This window comes from Petromyzon marinus, chromosome 79 (assembly GCF_048934315.1).
Source record: "Petromyzon marinus isolate PM22_M1 ecotype Great Lakes invasive population chromosome 79, UKy_Petmar_22M1.pri1.0, whole genome shotgun sequence".
NCBI lineage: Eukaryota > Metazoa > Chordata > Hyperoartia > Petromyzontiformes > Petromyzontidae > Petromyzon > Petromyzon marinus.
The window spans coordinates 21,932,109-21,953,043 of NC_133745.1; the positions used below are offsets into that span (position 1 = coordinate 21,932,109).

A 20,935-nucleotide genomic window follows, 5' to 3' on the forward strand; every position below is an offset into this window, starting at 1 on the left:
CCATAGACTAACACAGAGACCCATAGACTCACACAGAGACCCCTAAGACTAAGACAGAGACCCGTAGACTCACACAGAGACCCATAGACTCACACAGACACCCGTAGACTCACGCAGAGACCTGTAGACTCATGCAGAGACTCATAGACTCACACAGAGACCCATAGACTCACGCAGAGACCCATAGACTCACGCAGAGACTCATAGACTCACACAGAAACCCATAGACTAACACAGAGACCCATAGACTCACACAGAGACCCCTAAGACTAAGACAGAGACCCGTAGACTCACACAGAGACCCATTCACTCACGCAGAGACCCGTAGACTCACACAAAGACCCATAGACTCACACAGAGACACGTAGACTCACACAGACACCCGTAGACTCACACAGAGACCCATAGACTCACACAGAGACACGTAGACTCACACAGACACCCGTAGACTCACACAGAGACCCATGGACTCACACAGAGACCCATAGACTCACACAGAGACCCATGGACTCACACAAAGACACGTAGACTCACACAGACACGCGTAGACTCACACAGAGACACGTAGACTCACACAGAGACCCATAGACTCACGCAGAGACCCATATATTCACACAGAGACCCATAGACTCACACAGAGACCCATAGACTCACACAGGAATTAAAGATTGATCTTTTTATTTTATTTATTTTTCTTCTCTCTCTGTGTTGTAACGTACCCCACCCTGTAGCCCACGTGTTGTGATGAAGCTCACCCTGTAGCCCACGTGTTGTGATGTAGCCCACGTGTTGTGATGTAGCCCACGTGTTGTGATGTACCCCACCCTGTAGCCCACGTGTTTTGATGTACCCCACTATGTAGCCCACGTGTTGTGATGTAGCCCACGTGTTGTGATGTACCCCACCCTGTTGCCCACGTGTTGTGATGTACCTCACCCTGTAGCCCACGTGTTGTGATGTACCCCACTCTGTAGCCCGCGTGTTGTGATGTAGCCCACGTGTTGTGATGTACCCCACCCTGTAGCCCACTCTGTACTCTGTGCCCGCTCCCATCATCTCGTGGCCCCACTACCCCGAGTCCGTGCTGTCGGAGTCTTCAACCCGGGTCCGGTTCCGTGGAGTAAATCTGCACACACCACACACACCACACACCACACACACACAGAGACCACACACACACCACACACCCCACACACCACACACACACCACACACACACACCACACACACCACACACACACCACACACACACCACACACACCACACACACCACAAACACACCACAGACACCACACACACACACGTCATCATCACGTGATGAAGTACGTCATCGTGCACGTACATCATCACGTACGTCATCACACACACACGTCATCACACACAAACACACGTACGTCATCACACACACAAACACACGGACGTCATCACACACACACGTACGTCATCACACACACACTTACGTCATCACACACACACGTACGTCATCACACACACATGTCATCACACACACGTACGTCATATCACACACACACACGTACGTCAACACACACACACACGTATGTCATCACACACCTACGTACGTCATCACACACACACACACACGTACGTCATCACACACACATACACACACACGTGTCATCAGACACACACACGTACGTCCTCTCACACACACGTACGTCATCACACACACATGTCATCACACACACGTACGTCATCACACACACGTACGTCATCACACACACGTACGTCATCACACACACGTACGTCATCACACACACACGTGCGTCATCACACACACACGTACGTCATCCCACACACACACGTACGTCATCACACACACGTATGTCATCACACACACACACGTACGTCATCACACACACACGTACGCCATCACACACACACGTCACACACACGTACGTCATCATCACGTACGTCATCATCACGTACGTCATCATCACGTACGTCATCATCACGTACGTCATCATAACATACGTCATCAGACACACACACGTACGTCATCACACACACACACGTCATCATCACGTACGTCATCATCACGTACGTCATCATCACGTATGTCATCAGACACACACACGTACGTCATCATCACGTATGTCATCATCACATACGTCATCAGACACACACACACGTATGTCATCAGACACACACACACGTACGTCATCATCACGTATGTCATCATCACATACGTCATCAGACACACACACACGTACGTCATCATCACGTATGTCATCATCACATACGTCATCAGAAGCACAAACACGTACGTCATCAGACACACGCATGTACGTAATCACACACACACGTACGTCATCACACACACACACATCACACACACGTATGTCATCACACACACACACACGTACGCCATCACACACACACACGTCACACACGTACGTCATCATCACGTACGTCATCATCACATACGTCATCAGACACACACACACGTACGTCATCACACACACGTCACACACACGTACGTCATCATCACGTACGTCATCATCACGTACGTCATCATCACGTATGTCATCAGACACACACACACGTACGTCATCATCACGTACGTCATCATCACATACGTCATCAGACACACACACGTACGTCATCAGACACACACACACGTACGTCATCATCACGTACGTCATCATCACATACGTCATCAGACACACAAACACGTACGTCATCAGACACACGCACGTACGTCATCAGACACACGCATGTACGTCATCACACACACACATACGTCATCACACACACACACGTACGTCATCACACACACGTACGTCATCACACACACACACGTACGCCATCACACACACGTTACACACACGTACGTCATCACACCCACACACACGTACATCATCACACACACATGTACGTCATCGCACACACACACACGTACGTCATCACACACACACACACGTCACACACACGTACGTCATCACACACACACGTACGTCATCACACACACACACGTCACACACACGTACGTCATCACACACGTACGTCATCACACACACACGTACGTCATCACACACACACACACATCACACACACACCTACGTCATCACATGTCACACACACGTACGTCATCACACACACACGTCAGACACACGTACGTCATCACACACACGTACATCATCACACACACACACGACCGTCATCACACACACACGTACGTCATCACACACACACACGTCACACACACGTACATCATCACACACGCACGTACGTCATCACACACACGTCACACACACGTACGTCATCATACACACGTACTTCATCACACACACACGTACGTCATCACACACACACGTACGTCATCACACACACGTCACACACACGTACGTCATCACACACACACACACGGACGTCATCATACACACACGTACGTCATCACACACGCACGTACGTCATCACACACGTACATCATCACACACGCACACGTCACACACACGTACGTCATCACACACACACACGTCAGACACAGGTACGTCATCACACACATACGTACGTCATCACACATACACACGTCACACACACGTACGTCATCATACACACACGTACTTCATCACACACACACACACGTACGTCATCACACACACACACATCACACACACACACCTACACCATCACACACACACGTACGTCATCACACACACACACGTACGTCATCACACACACACGAACGTACGTCATCACACACACACGCACGTACGTCATCACACACACACACGTACGTCATCACACACACACGTCACACACACGTACGTCATCACACACACACGGCACACACACGTACGTCATCACACACACACGTACATCATCACACACACACGTACGTCATCACACACACACATACATCATCACACACACACGGACGTCATCACACACACGCGTCACACACACGTACGTCATCACACACACACGCACGCGTGCGCCGTCGAGAAAAAAAAACACCCGGGAGAGGGTTCCTTACCCCCCCCCCCCCCCCCCCGCCCATCCCGCCCCACCTCCACGATTCCCATTTCGTTGTCTGACGGACCTAGCGGTGGGCAGGCCCCGTTTGAGATCCTCCGGGCCCCGTTGGAGATCCTCCGGGCCCCGTTGGAGATCCTCCGGGCCCCGGCCGGCCCCCACGCGTGCCCCCAGTAGCGAGCGCAGCTCCACCTCCAGGCTCTGCTCCTCCAGCTGGCGCTCGGCCCTCCTCAGCTGGGCCCGCTGCTGCTCCAGCTGCTCCTCCTGCTGCAGGAGCTGCGACTTCAGGGCCTTTGAGCGGATCGTGGCCTTGCGGTGGTTCGGGAGGGGGTGGGGGGGCGATGGGGGGGAGTCAAGGGGCGAAGGGGTCGAGGGTCAGAGGTTGTCCGTGCATCTGTCCGTCCGCCCGTCCATTCACCGGTCCGTTCACCGGTCCGTCTGTCCATTCGTCAACTGTCTGTCTGTGTGTCCATCCATCTGTCCATCCATTCAACAGACTGTCCATCCATCAACCATCTGTCCGTCCATCTAACCGACTGTCCATCCATCCATCCATCTAACCGTCTGTCCATCCATCTGTCCATCCATTCAACCGTCTGTCCGTCCATCCGTCCATCTAACCGACTGTCTGTCCATCTAACCGACTGTCCATCCATCTAACCGACTGTCCATCCATCTAAACGACTGTCTGTCCATCTAACCGACTGTCCATCCATCTAACCGACTGTCCATCCATCTAATCGACTGTCCATCCATCTAACCATCTGTCCAACCATCTAACCAACTGTCCATCCATCTAACCGACTGTCCATCCATCTAACCGACTGTCCATCCATCTAACCATCTGTCTATCTATCTAATCGACTGTCCATCCATCTAACCGACTGTCCATCCATCTAACCGACTGTCCATCCATCTAACCGACTGTCCATCCATCTAATCGACTGTCCATCCATCTAACCATCTGTCCATCCATCTAACCGACTGTCCATCCATCTAACCGACTGTCCATCCATCTAACCGACTGTCCATCCATCTAACCGACTGTCCATCCATCTAACCGACTGTCCAACCATCTAACCGACTGTCCATCCACCTAACCGTCTGTCCATCCATCTAACCGACTGTCCATCCATCTAACCGACTGTCCATCCATCTAACCATCTGGCCATCCATCTAACCGACTGTCCATCTATCTAACCGACTGTCCATCCATCTAACCGACTGTCCATCCATCTAACCAACTGTCCATCAATCTAACCGACTGTCCGTTCATCTAACCGACTGTTCATCCATCTAACCGACTGTCCATCTATCTAACCGACTGTCCATCCATCTAACCGACTGTCCATCCATCTAACCGTCCGTCCATCCATCTAACCGACTGTCCATCCATCTAACCGACTGTCCATCCATCTAACCGACTGTCCATCCATCTAACTGTCTGTTCATCCATCTAACCGACTGTCCATCCATCTAACAGACTGTCCATCCATCTAATCGACTGTCCATCCATCTAACCGACTGTCCATCCATCTAATCGACTGTCCAACCATCTAACCGACTGTCCATCCATCTAACCGACTGTCCATCCATCTAACCGACTGTCCATCCATCTAACCGACTGTCCATCCATCTAACCGACTGTCCATCCATCTAACCGACTGTCGATCCATCTAACCAACTGTCCATCAATCTAACCGACTGTCCATCCATCTAACCGACTGTCCACCCATCTAACCGACTGTCCATCCATCTAACCGACTGTCCATCCATCTAACCGACTGTCCATCCATCTAACCGTCTGTCCGTTCATCTAACCGCCTGTTCATCCATCTAACCGACTGTCCATCCATCTAACCGACTGTCCGTTCATCTAACCGCCTGTTCATCCATCTAACCGACTGTCCATCCATCTAACCGACTGTCCATCCATCTAACCGACTGTCCATCCATCTAACCGACTGTCTGTCCATCTAACCGACTGTCCATCCATCTAACCGACTGTCCATCCATCTAATCGACTGTCCATCCATCTAACCATCTGTCCAACCATCTAACCGACTGTCCATCCATCTAACCGACTGTCCATCCATCTAAGCGACTGTCCATCCATCTAACCGACTGTCCATCCATCTAACCGACTGTCCATCCATCTAACCATCTGTCTATCTATCTAATCGACTGTCCATCCATCTAACCGACTGTCCATCCATCTAACCGACTGTCCATCCATCTAACCGACTGTCCATCCATCTAATCGACTGTCCATCCATCTAACCATCTGTCCATCCATCTAACCGACTGTCCATCCATCTAACCGACTGTCCATCCATCTAACCGACTGTCCATCCATCTAACCGACTGTCCATCCATCTAACCGACTGTCCAACCATCTAACCGACTGTCCATCCACCTAACCGTCTGTCCATCCATCTAACCGACTGTCCATCCATCTAACCGACTGTCCATCCATCTAACCATCTGGCCATCCATCTAACCGACTGTCCATCTATCTAACCGACTGTCCATCCATCTAACCGACTGTCCATCCATCTAACCAACTGTCCATCAATCTAACCGACTGTCCGTTCATCTAACCGACTGTTCATCCATCTAACCGACTGTCCATCTATCTAACCGACTGTCCATCCATCTAACCGACTGTCCATCCATCTAACCGTCCGTCCATCCATCTAACCGACTGTCCATCCATCTAACCGACTGTCCATCCATCTAACCGACTGTCCATCCATCTAACTGTCTGTTCATCCATCTAACCGACTGTCCATCCATCTAACCGACTGTCCATCCATCTAACCGACTGTCCATCCATCTAACCGACTGTCCATCCATCTAACCGACTGTCCATCCATCTAACCGTCTGTCCGTTCATCTAACCGCCTGTTCATCCATCTAACCGACTGTCCATCCATCTAACCGACTGTCCGTTCATCTAACCGCCTGTTCATCCATCTAACCGACTGTCCATCCATCTAACCGACTGTCCATCCATCTAACCGACTGTCCATCCATCTAACCGTCCGTCCATCCATCTAACCGACTGTCCATCCATCTAACCAACTGTCCATCCATCTAATCAACTGTCCATCCCTCTAACCGACTGTTCATCCATCTGTCTGTTCATCCATCTAACCGACTGTCCATCCATCTAACCGACTGTCCATCCATCTAACCGACTGTCCATCCATCTAAGCGACTGTCCATCCATCTAACCGACTGTCCATCCATCTAACCGACTGTCCGTTCATCTAACAGACTGTTCATCCATCTAACCGACTGTCCATCCATCTAACCGACTGTCCATCCATCTAACCGACTGTCCATCCATCTAACCGTCCGTCCATCCATCTAACCGACTGTCCATCCATCTAACCGACTGTCCATCCATCTAATCGACTGTCCATCCATCTAACCGACTGTCCATCCATCTAACCGACTGTCCATCCATCTAACCGACTGTCCATCCATCTAACCGACTGTCCATCCATCTAACCGTCCGTCCATCCATCTAACCAACTGTCCATCCATCTAACCGACTGTCCATCCATCTAACCGTCCGTCCATCCATCTAACCAACTGTCCATCCATCTAACCGACTGTCCATCCATCTAACCGTCTGTCCATCCATCTAATCGACTGCCCATCCATCTGTCCGTCCATCCATCTAACCGACTGTCCATCCATCTAACCGTCTGTCCATCCATCTAATCGACTGCCCATCCATCTAACCGACTGTCCATCTATCTAACCGACTGTCCATCCATCTAATCGACTGTCCATCCATCTAACCGACTGTCCATCCATCTAACCGACTGTCCATCCATCTAAGCGACTGTCCATCCATCTAACCGTCTGTCCATCCATCTAATCGACTGCCCATCCATCTGTCCGTCCATCCATCTAACCGACTGTCCATCCATCTAACCGACTGTCCATCCATCTAACCGTCCGTCCATCCATCTAACCGACTGTCCATCCATCTAACCGACTGTCCATCCATCTAACCGACTGTCCATCCATCTAACCGACTGTCCATCCATCTAACCGACTGTCCATCCATCTAACCGTCCGTCCATCCATCTAACCAACTGTCCATCCATCTAACCGACTGTCCATCCATCTAACCGACTGTCCATCCATATAACTGACTGTCCATCCATCTAACCGTCTGTCCATCCATCTAATCGACTGCCCATCCATCTGTCCGTCCATCCATCTAACCAACTGTCCATCCATCTAACCGACTGTCCATCCATCTAACCGTCCGTCCATCCATCTAACCACCTGTCCATCCATCTAACCGACTGTCCATCCATCTAACCGACTGTCCATCCATCTAACCGACTGTCCATCCATCTAACCGTCCGTCCATCCATCTAACCAACTGTCCATCCATCTAACCGACCGGCCATCCATCTAACCGACTGTCCATCCATCTAACCGACTGTCCATCCATCCACCGACCCGTCCACCACCACCCCCACCTCCTCGCGGTCGCCACGAAGCGTCTGCAGCTCCTCCTGAGCCTCCCGCAGCATCTCCCTCAGCTTCTTCTCGGCTCTCCTCTCCGCTCTGCGCTCGCTGGGGGCAGACGCGGGGGAGGTGGTGGAGGAGGGGGACGAGGAGGTGGAGGAGTAGGAGGAGGTGAAGGAGGTGGTGGAGGAGGGGGAGGAGTTGAAGGAGGTAGTGGAGGTAGAGGAGGAGGTGGAGGAGGTGGAGGAGGTGCAGGGAGGGAGGGAGGGTTTATGAACGTCCACGTGGTGATGATGATGATGAAGACATCAGCCCACGTGATGATGATGAAGACATCAGCCCACGTGATGATGATGATGATGAAGACATCAGCCCACGTGATGATGATGAAGACATCAGCCCACGTGGTGATGATGATGATGAAGACATCAGGCCACGTGGTAGTGATGATGACATCAGCCCACGTGGTAGTGATGATGATGAAGACATCAGCCCACGTGGTAGTGATGAAGACATCAGACCACGTGGTAGTGATGATGATGAAGACATCAGCCCACGTGGTAGTGATGATGATGAAGACATCAGACCACGTGGTAGTGATGATGACATCAGCCCACGTGGTAGTGATGATGATGAAGACATCAGCCCACGTGGTAGTGATGATGACATCAGCCCACGTGGTAGTGATGATGACATCAGCCCACGTGGTAGTGATGATGACATCAGACCACGTGGTAGTGATGCTGACATCAGCCCACGTGGTAGTGATGATGACATCACGCCCACGTGGTAGTGATGATGACATCACGCCCACGTGGTTGAGCTGCAGTCAAGTTGTGATGGCTTCGTCCCGCTTAGCGGGGCCTCACACCTGGTGACGTGAACATCGTGGAGGGTGGCCCAGAAGTCAGGACACATAGGGGTTGTTGTTGTTGTGACACAGGGTGGCCCAGAAGTCAGGACACATAGGGGTTGTTGTTGTTGTTGTTGTACAGGGTGGCCCACAAGTCAGGACACATAGGGGTTGTTGTTGTTGTTGTACAGGGTGGCCCACAAGTCAGGACACATAGGGGTTGTTGTTGTTGTACAGGGTGGCCCAGAAGTCAGGACACATAGGGGTTGTTGTTGTACAGGGTGGCCCAGAAGTCAGGACACATAGGGGTTGTTGTTGTTGTTGTTGTGAAGGGTGGCCCACAAGTCAGGACACATAGGGGTTGTTGTTGTTGTGTAGGGTGGCCCAGAAGTCAGGACACATAGGGGTTGTTGTTGTGTAGGGTGGCCCACAAGTCAGGACACATAGGGGTTGTTGTTGTTGTTGTTGTACAGGGTGGCCCAGAAGTCAGGACACATAGGGGTTGTTGTTGTTGTTGTGAAGGGTGGCCCACAAGTCAGGACACATAGGGGTTGTTGTTGTTGTTGTGAAGGGTGGCCCACAAGTCAGGACACATAGGGGTTGTTGTTGTTGTGTAGGGTGGCCCAGAAGTCAGGACACATAGGGGTTGTTGTTGTTGTTGTGTAGGGTGGCCCACAAGTCAGGACACATAGGGGTTGTTGTTGTTGTGCAGGGTGGCCCAGAAGTCAGGACACATAGGGGTTGTTGTTGTTGTTGTGAAGGGTGGCCCACAAGTCAGGACACATAGGGGTTGTTGTTGTTGTTGTTGTGAAGGGTGGCCCAGAAGTCAGGACACATAGGGGTTGTTGTTGTTGTTGTGCAGGGTGGCCCAGAAGTCAGGACACATAGGGGTTGTTGTTGTACAGGGTGGCCCAGAAGTCAGGACACATAGGGGTTGTTGTTGTACAGGGTGGCCCACAAGTCAGGACACATAGGGGTTGTTGTTGTTGTTTTACAGGGTGGCCCAGAAGTCAGGACACATAGGGGTTGTTGTTGTTGTTGTTGTACAGGGTGGCCCACAAGTCAGGACACATAGGGGTTGTTGTTGTTGTACAGGGTGGCCCAGAAGTCAGGACACATAGGGGTTGTTGTTGTTGTGAAGGGTGGCCCACAAGTCAGGAAACATAGGGGTTGTTGTTGTACAGGGTGGCCCACAAGTCAGGACACATAGGGGTTGTTGTTGTTATACAGGGTGGTTGTTGTTAATGGTTGTTGTTAATGGTGGTTGTTGTTGTTGTGAATGGTTGTTGTTGTTGTGAATGGTTGTTGTTGTTGTGAATGGTTGTTGTTGTGAATGGTTGTTGTGAATGGTTGTTGTTGTTGTTGTTGTAAATGGTTGTTGTGAATGGTTGTTGTTGTTGTGGTTAATGGTGGTTGTTGTTGTGAATGGTTGTTGTTGTTAATGGTAGTTGTGAATGGTTGTTGTTGTTGTTGTTAATGGTAGTTGTGAATGGTTGTTGTTGTTAATGGTTGTTGTGAATGGTTGTTGTTGTGGTGGTTGTTGTTGTGAATGGTGGTTGTTGTTGTGGTGGTTGTTGTTGTTGTGGTGAACGGTGGTTGTTGTTGCTGTTGTGGTGAACGGTGGTTGTTGTTGTGATGGTTGTTGTTGTTGTTGTGGTGAACGGTGGTTGTTGTTGCTGTTGTGGTGAACGGTGGTTGTTGTTGTGGTGGTTGTTGTTGTTGTGAATGGTGGTTGTTGTTGTGAATGGTTGTTGTTGTGGTTGTTGTTGTTGTGAATGGTGGTTGTTGGTGTGAATAATGGTTGTTGTAGTTTTAAATGGTTGTTGTTGTTGTTGTTGTTGTAAATGGTTGTTGTTGTTGTGAATGGTTGTTGTGGTTGTTGTTGTGAATGGTGGTTGTTGTTGTGGTTGTTGTTGTTGTTGCTGTGAATGGTTGTTGTTGTTGTTGTGAATGGTTGTTGTTGTTGTTGTGAATGTTTATTGTTGTTGTGAATTGTTGTTGTGGTGGTTGCTCTTGTTGTTAATGGTTGTTGTTGTGAATGGTGGTTGTTGTTGTTGTGGTGGTTGTTGTTGTTGTGGTTGTTGTTGTGAATGGTGGTTGTTGTGGTAAATGGTGGTTGTTGTTGTAAATGGTGGTTGTTGTTCTAAATGGTGGTTGGGGTGGTTGTTGTTGTGGTGGTTGTTGTTGTTGTGGTGGTTGTGGTGGTTGTTGTGAATGGTGGTTGTTGTTGTTGTTGTGAATGGTGGTTGTTGTTGTTGTGGTTGTTGTTGTTGACCTCTCCAGCTGATGGATCTTCTCCAGGCTCTGACTCAGATGGAGCTTCGCCTCCTCCCGGCTGCCCTCCAGGGCGCGGAGTCGTGCGGTCGCCTCCTCCGCAGACGAGCGCATCTAGAACACAGACAAAGCTCCCCCAGGTAGCCTCTAACAGGAGAGTAGGGGCAAGTGCAGTGTCTCACACACACAGACAAAGCTCCCCCAGGTAGCCTCTAGCAGGGCAGTAGGGGCAAGTGCTGAGACACAGACAAAGCTCCCCCAGGTAGCCTCTAGCAGGGCTGTAGGGGCAAGTGCAGTGTCTCACACACACAGACAAAGATCCCCCAGGTAGCCTCTAGCAGGGCTGCAGGGGCAAGTGCAGTGTCTCACACACACAGACAAAGCTCCCCCAGGTAGCCTCTAGCAGGTCTGCAGGGGCAAGTGCAGTGTCTCACACACACAGACAAAGCTCCCCCAGGTAGCCTGTAGCAGGGCAGTAGGGGCAAGTGCAGTGTCTCACACACATACAAAGCTCCCCCAGGTAGCCTCTAGCAGGGCCGTAGGGGCAAGTGCAGTGTCTCACACACACAGACAAAGCTCCCCCAGGTAGCCTCTAGCAGGGCAGTAGGGGCAAGTGCAGTGTCTCACACACACAGACAAAGCTCCCCCAGGTAGCCTCTAGCAGGGCAGTAGGGGCAAGTGCAGTGTCTCTCACACACAGACAAAGCTCCCGCAGGTAGCCTCTAGCAGGGCTGTAGGGGCAAGTGCAGTGTCTCACACACAGACAAAGCTCCCCCAGGTAGCCTCTAGCAGGGCTGTAGGGGCAAGTGCAGTGTCTCACACACAGACAAAGCTCCCCCAGGTAGCCTCTAGCAGGGCTGTAGGGGCAAGTGCTGAGACACAGACAAAGCTCCCCCAGGAAGCCTCTAGCAGGGCAGTAGGGGCAAGTGCAGTGACTCACACACAGACAAAGCTCCCTCAGGTAGCCTCTAGCAGGGCCGTAGGGGCAAGTACAGTGTCTCACACACACAGACAAAGCTCCCCCAGGTAGCCTCTAGCAGGGCAGTAGGGGCAAGTGCAGTGTCTCACACACACAGACAAAGCTCCCCCAGGTAGCCTCTAGCAGGGCAGTAGGGGCAAGTGCAGTTTCTCTCACACACAGACAAAGCTCCCCCAGGTAGCCTCTAGCAGGGCTGTAGGGGCAAGTGCAGTGTCTCACACACAGACAAAGCTCCCCCAGGTAGCCTCTAGCAGGGCTGTAGGGGCAAGTGCTGTGTCTCACACACACAGACAAAACTCCCCCAGGTAGCCTCCAGCAGGGCTGTAGGGGCAAGTGCTGTGTCTCACACACACAGATAAAGCTCCCCCAGGTAGCCTCCAGCAGGGCTGTGTCTCAGACACACAGACAAAGCTCCCCCAGGTAGCCTCTAGCAGGGCTGTAGGGGCAAGTGCAGTGTCTCTCACACATAGACAAAGCTCCCCCAGGTAGCCTCTAGCAGGGCTGCAGGGGAAAGTGCTGCTAGTAGCGAGTAGCACCACCAATGATGTACACACAGACAAAGCTCCCCCAGGAAGCCTCAATTGCTGCTAGAGGCTACACAAAGACAAAGATCCCCCGTGTAGCCTTAACAGACTGTAGGGGCAAGTGCTGTTAACGAGGACCTATGAAGGCTGGAACGGTACACGAGGGGGTGGGTGGCCAGCACCACGTCCGACCGCCTTTGTCTCCTATGTGGCGATGTTTACACACCGCACCAGGTACTCATTTGAGGCTGAGTCGACCTAGGGGAGGCCCGGAACTGGTTCAGATAATCGTCACTGGTGCTGGCCGTGAGCGGGAATCGAACCCGGGTCGCCAGGTTCATAGCGCAGCGCGCTAACAGCTACACTACCGCTCCCCACACACACACCTACACACACACACCTACACACACACCTACACACACCCACACACACACACCCACACACACACACACCTACATAACCTACACACACACCTACACACCTACACACAATTACACACACACCTACACACCTACACACACCTACACACACACACCTACACACACACACCTACACACACACCTACACACACACACCTACACCTACACACACAGCTACACACACACCTACACACATCTACACACACACACCTCCACACACACCTACACACACACACCTACACACACACACCTACACACACACACCTACACACACACACCTACACACACATACACACCCCTACACACCCTTACCCACACACACCTACACACTAAACACACACCTACACACACACCTACACACACACACACCTACACACACACACCTACACACACACACCTACACACACCTACACACACACCTACACACACCTACACACACACACCTACACACACACACTACACACCCCTACACCCAAACACACACTACACACACCTACACCCACACACACCTACACACCTACACAACAACAACAACAACCGTCATTCGCCACTAAGTGGCGGTGACGTCACCACGACGCTTGTGCCAGGCTATGTGCACCGTGAGGCCACGTGAAGTGTCGAACGCCCGCTGGCAGGAGGTCACTGGGCAGACCCAGGTGCCACGGGTCGACTGACTGAGATGATTGGCTGATGCACCACCTGTGCCCCCTACTGTGCCAACCTGCTGTGCTTTAGCCACCCGGCGCTCCGCTCGTTGTTGTGAGCGTCGCTCCTCCGCCCTCCGTTGTTGTTGGAGGGCGACTGCCTCCAACTGCCCAGTAGCATCCTTCACGAGCCTCCTCCACAGAGGCCGATCTTGACACCGCTGGTACCAGTCATCGGCAAGTCTACTCAGCTCCACGTCCTCCTGTACCACATCACTCCATCTCTTCTCTAGCCCGTGCCGCGCCTGCTTAGCCCCCTCAATCCGGCCAAACAAAAGCTGTTTCGGCATGCGGTGGCTGGGCATGCGGGCTACATGACCCAGCCATCGCAGCCTTGCCTGCCGGAGGAGCTCACCGATGGGACCCTGCCCAGATCTTTCAAGGATTTGTGAGCTCCTCACACAATCCAGTCTGGTTAAACCCAGGATGGATCGTAGGCAGGCCAGCCTAAATGTTTCTAACCAGCGAAGATGTTCCATTAGGGGGGTCCACGTTTCGCAAGCGTAGAGAAGGGAGGGAATGACCGTGGTCGAGAAGACCTGAAGCTTAGTGCGGAGCGACAGACCAGGTAGCTTCCACACAGCGTTACGCAACCGATGAAAATATATTGCCGCTCGATTGATTCGGAGTGAGACCTCTGCTGTTAAACTGGAGCCAGTCATAAGCACACTGCCCAGGTATGGGAAACTCTCCACTCTCTCCACAACTGCCCCATCACCGATTGGGAGTTGTGGGGGTGGAGTGTCCGATGGTACAAAATACCCAGGCAGGTGCTTAGTTTTGGTGGGGCTGATGGTAAGGCCCCACCTCTTAGTGGCACGCTCCAGTCTCAGCAGCAGCGTCTCCAACTCCTCCTCTGACTGAGCAGCTATTACCAAATCATCAGCATACATAACGTGGTTGAGCAATAGGGAGCCATCCCTTGACCGCACCCGGGCATCGATTAGCCTCCCATTATATCTGTACCATATGGAGATTCCCCCGGTACAGCTATTGAAGGCTTCACGAACTACGTGGTCAAAATAGATGTTAAATAATGTGGGAGCCAGAGGACATCCCTGTCGCACCCCAAGGTGTACAGGGAATGGCTCTGACTCCCGGCCACGTAGTTTTACCCGGGCCCGCTCACCATCATGAAGGTCCTTAATGATCGTGAGCAGAGGGTCAGCTACTCCAAAAGCACGAAGAACGACCCAGAGCCCAGGCCTACTGATGGTATCATAGGCCTTGACCAGGTCAATAAAGCAGAGATGTAGGTCTTGTTGGAATTCCCTACACCTCTGCTGTAGCAGACGGACAGAAAATATGGCATCTGTGCAGGACCGCCCTTTCCTGAAACCGCATTGGGGCTCCGCAAGCCTCTCCTCAGCGTGCCTGGCAAGGCGATGCTGAATAATCCTTGCCAGGACCTTTCCCGGCACACTGAGGAGTGAGATGCCCCTGTAGTTGTTACAGTCTGTGCGGTCCCCCTTCTTAAAAAGGGGGACCACCAGGGCATCCTTCCAATCCTGCGGAACCCGTCCAGTGGTCCAGACTGTTGTTATGATGTCATATAGGGCAGTCTGTGCACAAACGCCACCCTCCCTCAGCATTTCGCTTGGGATATCATCTCTGCCCGCTGCCTTTCCTGGTCTCAGACTCCGGATCGCCTTCAATACTTCCTCAGCAGATGGCACCTCAGCCAGCCACTCACAGGGAGTGACTTCTTCCAATATTTGAGGCACCGCAGCCTCAGCAGGGTCATCCTCACTTTGTGCCACGATGTTTTCCTGGCTGAGGGATTTTCCCTCCCCCAGGACCTCACAGAAATGCTCAGAAAATCTGCGAACCTGTTCCTGGGGGTCGGAGATTGGATCACCGTTTTTTTCCCCTAATGATGGTAATAGGTGTGGCGCTGCAGGTTACTTTTTTGATGGAGTTAAATAGAGATTTGTGATCACGGGCCACTGAGGCAGACTCCATCTCCTCAGCAACCCGCGACCACCACCCATCCTTGCAGGGCCTCACGGCTCTCCGAACCTCCGAGCGAAGGCTGCGGTAAGCCTCCTCATTCTCTGACGTGGGATTCTGTAGCCGATGACAGTGGGCCTGTCGCTTTTTCTCAACCATCCTGAACAACTCCTCTGTCATCCAGGGTGTCTGGGGAGGTCTGGACCGCGTACCCAAAGCAGCCATTGCAGCTGCATGAGTCAGTCCTAAACCTCACCCATTTACCCTCGACATCAGGAGGAGTCGGGGACGATGCCAATCCCAGCCGCAAGCGATGATGAAATACTCGCTTGCAACTTTCATCAGATAACTGAGACCAGGCCACTTTATGTTGGAATGGGGTCCTGGGTGTACACCCACCACCGGAGTGGAAGAATGGCAGGCGCATCTTACAGATGACTAGTCGATGGTCAGAGGGCAGATCAGCTCCACGGTAGGTCCTGGTGTCAAGGACATGGGCTTGCATTCGCTGGTCCGTCACTATGTAGTCCAGCAGATGTTCTTGCTTGGACCCGGCATGCATCCATGATGTTGTATGGATGCGCCGATGCCGGAACAGCGTGTTGGTAATTACAAGCCCATGGGCTGCACAAAAATCTAGCACACACCTACACACACACCTACACACAGACACCTACACACACACCTACACACACACACCTACACACACACCTACACACACACTACACTACACACACACCTACACACACACTACACACCTACACACACCTACACACCTACACACACCTACACACACCTACACACACCTACACACACACACTACACACCTACACACACACTACACACCTACACACACACACTCACACCTACACACACACCTACACACACACACCTACACACACACCAACACACACACTACACTACACACACACCTACACACACACCTACACACACACCTACATACACACTACACACACACCTACACACACCTACACACACAACTACACACACACACACTACACACCTACACACACTACACACCTACACACACACTCACACCTACACACACACCTACACACACACACCTACACACACACCAACACACACACTACACTACACACACACCTACACACACACCTACACACACACCTACATACACACTACACACACACCTACACACACCTACACACACCTACACACACACACTACACACCTACACACACACACTACACACACTACACACACACACTACACACACACACACCTACACACACACCTACACACCACCCACCTGTTGACTGAGTTCGAGGTTCCTCTGCTCTAGCTGGAGCTGGTCTCTCCTCCTACACACACACCTACACACACACTACACACACACCTACACACTCACACTACACACACACTACACACACCTACACACACACACTACACACACACACTACACACACACCTACACACACACCTACACACACACACTACACACCTACACACACTACACACCTACACACACACACTACACACACACCTACACACACACCTACACACACACCTACACACACCTACACACACACACTACACACCTAAACACACTACACACCTACACACCACACCCACCTGCTGGCTGAGTTCGAGGTTCCTCTGCTCTAGCTGGAGCTGGTCTCTCCTCCTACACACACACCTACACACACACCTACACACACACTACACACACACCTACACATACACCTACACACACACTACACACACACCTACACACACACCTACACCTACACACACCTACACACACACACCTACACACACACACGTACACCTACACACACACCTACACACCTACACACACACCTACACACCTACATACACACACACGTACACACACACACCTACACACACACCTACACACACACACTACACACACACCTACACCTACACACACACCTACACACACACACCTACACACACACCTACACACACACCTACACACCTACATACACACACACGTACACACACACACCTACACACACACCTACACACACACACTACACACACACCTACACCTATACACACACCTACACACACACCTACACACACACCTACACACACACCTACACATACACCTACACACACACTACACACACACCTACACACACACCTACACCTACACACACCTACACACACACCTACACACACACACGTACACCTACACACACACCTACACACCTACACACACACCTACACACACACACTACACACACACCTACACCTACACACACACCTACACACACACACCTACACACACACCTACACACACACCTACACACACCTACACACACACACCTACACACACACACTACACACACACCTACACACACACACACTACATACACACCTACACACACCTACACACACCTAAACACACACCTACACACACACCTACACACACACACCTACACACACACACCTACACACACACACCTACACACACCTACACACACACCTACACACACACCTACACACACACCTACACACACCTACAAACACACCTACACACACCTACACACACACCTACACACACCCACTACACACACGTACACACACACCTACACACACACCTACACACACACACTACACACCTACACACCTACACATACACACACCTACACACACCTACACACAACCCACCCACCTGCTCACTGAGTTCGAGGTTCCTCTGCTCTAGCTGGAGCTGGTCTCTCCTCCTACACACACACCTACACACACACCTACACACACACACCTACACACACTACACACACACACACACCTACACACACTACACACACACACACCTACACACACACCTACACACACACACCTACACACACACACACCTACACACACACACCTACACACACACCTACACACACACCTACTCACACACCTACACACACACACACCTACACACACACACACCTACACACACACACTACACACAACACACACCTACAGACCACCCACCTGCTGGCTGAGTTCGAGGTTCCTCTGCTCTAGCTGGAGCTGGCCTCTCCTCCTACACACACATATACACACACACCTACACACACACCTACACACACACTACACACACACCTACACACACTACACACACACCTACACACACACCTACACACACACTACACACACACCTACACACACTACACACACATCTATACACACTACACACACACACCTACACACACACACTACACACACACACCTACACACACACCTACACACACACACACCTACACACACACTCACACCTACACACACACACCTACACATACCTACACACACTACACACCCTACACACCTACACACCCTACACACGTACACACACCCCTACACACACACACTACACACACACCTACACACACACCTACACACACACACCTACACACACTACACACCTACACACACACCTACACACACACCTACACACACCTACACACACACACCTACACACACACCTACACACACACCTACACACACACACTACACACACTACACACCTACACACCACCCACCTGCTGGCTGAGTTCGAGGTTCCTCTGCTCTAGCTGGAGCTGGTCTCTCCTCCTACACACACACCTACACACACACCTACACACACACCTACACACACACACCTACACACACTACACACCTACACACCTACACACACTACACACACCTACACACACACCTACACACACACCTACACACACACACTACACACACTACACACCTACACACCACCCACCTGCTGGCTGAGTTCGAGGTTCCTCTGCTCTAGCTGGAGCTGGTCTCTCCTCCTACACACACACCTACACACACACCTACACACACACCTACACACACACACCTACACACACTACACACCTACACACCTACACACACTACACACACCTACACACACACCTACACACACCTACACACACACACCTACACACACACACACCTACACACACTACACACCTACACACCACACCCACCTGCTGGCTGAGTTCGAGGTTCCTCTGCTCTAGCTGGAGCTGGTCTCTCCTCCTACACACACACCTACACACACACCTACACACACACCTACACACACACACCTACACACACTACACACCTACACACCTACACACACTACACACACCTACACACACACCTACACACACACCTACACACACACCTACACACACACACTACACACACTACACACCTACACACCACCCACCTGCTGGCTGAGTTCGAGGTTCCTCTGCTCTAGCTGGAGCTGGTCTCTCCTCCTACACACACACCTACACACACACCTACACACACACCTACACACACACACCTACACACACTACACACCTACACACCTACACACACTACACACACCTACACACACACCTACACACACACACCTACACACACACACCTACACACACACCTACACACACTACACACCTACACACCACACCCACCTGCTGGCTGAGTTCGAGGTTCCTCTGCTCTAGCTGGAGCTGGTCTCTCCTCCTACACACACACCTACACACACACCTACACAAACACCTACACACACCTACACACACACACACCTACACACACACCTACACACACACCTACACACACACCTACACACACCTACACACACACACACCTACACACACACTACACACATACCTACACACACACCTACACACACCTACACACACACCTACACACACACCACCCACCTGCTGGCTGAGTTCGAGGTTCCTCTGCTCTAGCTGGAGC

General features: G+C 51.6%; 1 protein-coding gene across 1 annotated transcript in view; it reads right to left on the reverse strand.

The window, feature by feature from the left end:
- Nucleotides 1–330: 330 nt before the first annotated feature.
- LOC116937456 (uncharacterized) overlaps nt 331–20,935 on the reverse strand; it is a 45,611-nt gene continuing 25,006 nt past the window's right edge. Inside the window, exons 7-10 of the mRNA XM_076057008.1 lie at nt 11,621–11,733; nt 8,504–8,600; nt 4,063–4,304; nt 331–1,126 (exon numbers count right to left, since the gene is read on the reverse strand). Of these exons, the coding sequence (XP_075913123.1) occupies nt 1,069–1,126; nt 4,063–4,304; nt 8,504–8,600; nt 11,621–11,733 (510 nt within the window). The 3' untranslated portion in view covers nt 331–1,068. The remainder of the gene's footprint in view (nt 1,127–4,062; nt 4,305–8,503; nt 8,601–11,620; nt 11,734–20,935) is intronic.